General features: G+C 39.8%; 1 protein-coding gene across 2 annotated transcripts in view; it reads left to right on the top strand.

Annotated features, from left to right (window-relative positions):
- The window catches only part of LOC143281713 (uncharacterized), a 28,639-nt gene that overhangs the window by 19,920 nt on the left and 3,719 nt on the right, over nt 1–5,000 (top strand). For both annotated transcript variants that reach the window (XM_076586979.1, XM_076586980.1), the window contains exons 6-8: nt 1,869–1,945; nt 3,220–3,264; nt 4,883–5,000. The exon at nt 4,883–5,000 is cut by the window's right edge and continues 44 nt beyond it. In XM_076586979.1, coding sequence (XP_076443094.1) covers nt 1,869–1,945; nt 3,220–3,264; nt 4,883–5,000 — 240 coding nt within the window. The remainder of the gene's footprint in view (nt 1–1,868; nt 1,946–3,219; nt 3,265–4,882) is intronic.

Consider the following 5,000-nt stretch of genomic DNA (forward strand, 5'->3'; position numbering starts at 1 on the left):
CAGACAGACAGAGACAGAGAGAGGAAGAGAAACATACAGAGACAAGGAGAGAGAAAACATTGACAGTATTTCATTACCTCATTTCTTCTTCTTCGTCTTTTCTCTGTATTTTTACTTTTAATTTTTCAATCATTTCTTTATATTCGGTTGGTTTCTTCAGTCAACACAAGCTCTTATGAACACACGCTTTGCATTTTTATTTGCTTTGAAGACTTAAAAAAAAAGAAAAGAAATTTTTTTCTACCCACGTTTCTGTTATTTGAATATTTCTTTCAAATGATGTAAACTCACACACCTCTGCCATGTACACTTCTTTAAGTAGCCTTCCTTTTGAAAAAAAGTTTTGTTTATTTGAAATATATCTAAAAACGTTCCTTTTTGAAACAACAACTGTAGGAAGGGCAGTCAAGTTTCATACACATATTGTATGGCTCAACATCTATTTTTTTCCCATGCGTGTCTGTGTGTGTGCATTTGTGCGTGCGTATTTTCTGGTTTTCTTTGTGTCTGACTGTAAGAATAAAGCGCTTCGAGAAGTTTGAATGCACTAATATATTATCATCATCATTATCATTATTCTTATCATTAGTAGTAGTATCATTATCGTTATTATTGTTAGTAGCAGTATCATTATTATTATTATTATCATTATTATTATTGTTGTTGTTGTTGTTGTTGTTATTTTCTCGCGTTTATTTCTCGATGTGTGGTTTAAACAGTATTTCATTTGGAATATACAACACAGTTAAAGACGAACAGGACAACAATAAAATCTTTTATAAAGTCCTGTCCTGTATACATGTACATACTAAGTATGTGACGGGTGTCATCAAAGCTAGAAGTCCAAACGTGATCACACATGAATTTCAACAAAAAAAAACTAAGCTAAGATATAAATGAAAAAATGAAACAAAATAAACGAAACGAAACGAATTTTTATTTCACGAGGGTGGTGGAGTAAGCACAGCTGCTTTTTTTTACACCCAGCCCTCAAGGACAAAGAAGAAAAGCGGGACAAAAAAACAAAAAAACAAAACAAGGAATAAACGTGTGGCGGAGAGAGAGAAGTCAGTGCAAAGAGAGTTTCAGTAGTTTCAGTAGCTCAAGGAGGCGTCACTGCGTTCGGACAAATTCATATACACTACACCACATCTGCCAAGCAGATGCCTGACCAGCAACGTAACCCAACGCGCTTAGTCAGGCCTTGAGAAAAAAAAAAGAAAAAAAAAAGGCGAATAAATAATAGATAAGCTTACATAAATAAATAAATAAATAAATAAGAATTATAATAAAAAAGGTAGTAATAATAATAATAATAATAATAATAATAATAATAAATAATAATAAATAAGTGGAAAGAGAAAGAGAAGTAACGAGGCTATGTCACAAGTACAGCATGACTCTCTCGAAGTGTGGACGTCTTTCAAAGATTCAAAGATTCAAAGAAATTTAATCCTTTTGCCCCTTTTGGGGTGTGGAGGATACAGTAAAAAAAAAAAAAAAAATACTCACAATGAATCACAACTTAGTCCAACGATGTCTCCGAAACACGCAAAAACGTACACCCACGCACACACACACGCGCGCGCGCGCGCTAATGATAATGATTTGCAACAAAAACAAATCAAACTTAAACATACTGACAAATATGTTTTAGATGTAACAAAAGTTACACACCCTTTCCAAGTTTTATGAATTCACTTAAATTATGTTTCCTTCTCAGCACTGAATAAATTGCAAAAACCGAACATTGACAGATGTGATTTATATTTATGCGGTATCAACATATTTCGAATTACAGTATTTTGGGGACATTCTAAAACAAAATGAAATTCATCCCCAAACCAGTGCCCATGTTACATTTCCAGGTATGCAAGCTCACATTCGCGACCAGGAAGGCGACATGAGGCGAATGCTGACTACCTATCACAATCTGAGCCAGAGGGTAATATAATAATATATGGGCCGACACAGCGCTTTATTGTATTTAATTCATTTATTTGTATTTGTATTTCTTTTTATCACAACAGATTTCTCTGTGTGAAAGTCGGGCTGCTCTCCCCAGGGAGAGCTCGTCGCTATACTACAGCGCCCCCCCCCCCCCCCTTTTTTTTTTTTTTCCTGCGTGGAGTTTTATTTGTTTTTCCTATCGAAGTGGATTTTTCTACAGGATTTTGCCAGGAACAACCCTTTTGTTGCCGTGGGTTCTTTCACGTGCGCTAAGTGCATGCTGCACACGGGACTTCGGTTTATCGTCTCATCCGAAATCCGAATGGCTAGCGTACAGACCACCACTCAAGGTCTAGTTGAGGGGGAGAAAGTATCGGTGGCTAAGCCATGATTCGAACCAGCGCGCTCAGATTCTCTCGCTTCCTAGGCGGACGCGTTACCTCTAGGCCATCACTCCACCACCATTGATTATCTCTTTTCTATTTTACATAATTATATTCTGTTTGGGGAGACGGGTGGAAAGGCAGACCTTCATCATGAACAGGACGAAATACTCAGCAGAAAAGGAAAGGAATGTGTTCGAACTGTGTGGAGGTTTCTGGACTGATTTTCCTGTTAGGGGGTGTGGGGGCGGGGGTGGGGGGAGGGGGGGGAGAGGAGGGTAAATGAAAAATGTACATGTTTTAACTTTAGAAGTCGAGTTTGTTTATTGATAAATGAATGAATGAATGTATGTATAAACAAACAAATGAGTTAGTAGATAGATAGATATAAGAACAAACCAAATGAATCAATGAATATTTAAATAGGTAGATGATTTAAATCAGTTAATTTATTTGTTTGTTTTGTTTCTCTCTTTCTTTCTGTACTTTCTTTATTTCTTTTCTTTCTTTTCTTTCTCTCTTTCTTTTTTCTTTCTTTCTGTGTTTCTTTCTTTCTTTCTGTCTTCTTTCTATCTATCTATCTTTCTTTGTTTTTGTTTGCGTGCGTGCATGTTAGTATGTACGTAGTTGTGTGTGTGTGTGTGTGTGTGTGTGTGTGTGTGTGTGTGTGTGTGTGTGTGGAGGGGGCGGGGGGGTTGGTGTGGGTGTATATGGATGTAGCTGTGTGGGCGAGGGTGGTTGTATGTGTGTCTGTGTGTCTCTGCCTCTCTCTGTGTGTGCGTGTTCATGTGCATGGGCGCACATGGCATGCAAAAAAAGAGAAAAAAAAAAGAAAAAGAAAAAAAAAGTCAACTTGCACACTTCACTTTCTCTATCTGTTATTCAGGTGGATGCTTTGCAGTGGCCCCCAGCCTCCAGCCGGACAACTCTGGTAAGTGTTTTCTGCTCTACACACATTTCACACACACACACACACACACACACACACACACACACACACACACACACACACACACACACACACACACACACAAACAAAGGTAAGGACCACTTCACGAAACTAGATGTGCTTGTATTGTATTGAATTTCAAATACAATATTGAAAAAAATAAATCGAGGCATTATCTAAATTGTGCAGACAGGCAGCGGTCTATCAATGACCTTTCATTTCATTCACAAATGATGGTTTCAGGTACAACTGCAGCATCAACAGCATAGATGAATGCGTTTTAAAAAAAATTTAAAAAAAAAGTTTTGAAAAAAATTGGTGTTTCAACCAACAATTCACAGTCATTACGTATTTCTACACAATGACTGGCTTATAAACGACAGCCGCGCGTGTGTGTGTGTGTGTGTGTGTGTGAACTCTGTGTTTTATTGAGCCAAAGCAGATCTTACTCATTTTCTGTTCTCTAACTCTGTCACAACTTGTGTAACACCCCTCTTCACACGCGGACACGTATTAATGCAAATCAGATGAAAACGGAAACATGGGCGGGCACGTTCAGTAGAGAGAGAGAGACAGACACACACACAGACAGAGAGACAGACAGATTTGTGCTGAAATCTATATAGTCACTTGGCATGTGTTTTTTAAAAATACTGTTGAAAAACAAAATGCGATTTCCAACGCATAAAAAACCCAACCTGATAATAAGTCTAAATTTGTGCACATATTGGCAGTCTGAGCGCGCTGGTTCGAATCACGGCTCAGCCGCCGATATTTTCTCCCCCTCCACTAGACCTTGAGTGGTGATCTGGACGCTAGTCATTCGGATGAGACGATAAACCGAGGTGCCGTGTGCAGCATGCACTTAGCGCACGTAAAAGAACCCACGGCAACAAAAGAGTTGTTCCTGGCAAAATTCTGTAGAAAAAAAACACTTCGATAGGAAAAACAGATACCCCCCCCCCCCCCCAAAAACCCAACAACTGCACGCAGGAAAAATGACAAAAAAAGGGTGGCGCTGTAGTGTAGCGACGCGCTCTCCCTGGGGAGAGCAGCCCGTATTTCACACAGAGAAATCTGTTTAGATAAAAAGAAATACAAATACAAATAAATAAAGGAAACTTATCTGCCAATACAATGTCTGTGAGGGTCTGAGTCAGAATCTCAGTCTCCCGGTCTCCAGTTTGACAGGAAAATCAAACTGAGCGTCCGGTTATTCGGATGAGACGAGAAATGGAGACCCCGTGTGCAGCACGCATTTGGCGCGCTGAAAAAGAACCCATGGCATCATAAGTGTTGTCCTTTGTGGCGAAATTCTTTAGTGAGAAATTCACTCTGATAGGTACATAAATATAACTGCATCCACTCAAGTCCTGACTAAGCGCGTTGGGTGATGCTGCTGGTCAGGCATCTGCCTTGCAAGATTTGGTGTAGCGTTTATGGGTTTGTCCGAATGCAGTGACGCCTCTTTGAGAAAGTGAAACGGAAAACAAATTTCATTGGCCTGCTTTATGTAGATCTGCTTTTCGCTACCTCTGCATTTGTCGACGGTGCCGTGTTGGCTTACAGACGTGTGTGTGACTGTGTGTTTGATGCACAGGAATCCGAAGAAGCATCGTCGTCGGTGGGGGCAGCAGAGGACGTGGTGGTCCAGATCGCGGCGCTGAACGACAGTGTCCGCCAGTTCGGATCTCAGCTGCAGCAGCTGAGCGTGGACC

The sequence above is a fragment of the Babylonia areolata genome, chromosome 4 (assembly GCF_041734735.1).
Source record: "Babylonia areolata isolate BAREFJ2019XMU chromosome 4, ASM4173473v1, whole genome shotgun sequence".
NCBI lineage: Eukaryota > Metazoa > Mollusca > Gastropoda > Neogastropoda > Buccinidae > Babylonia > Babylonia areolata.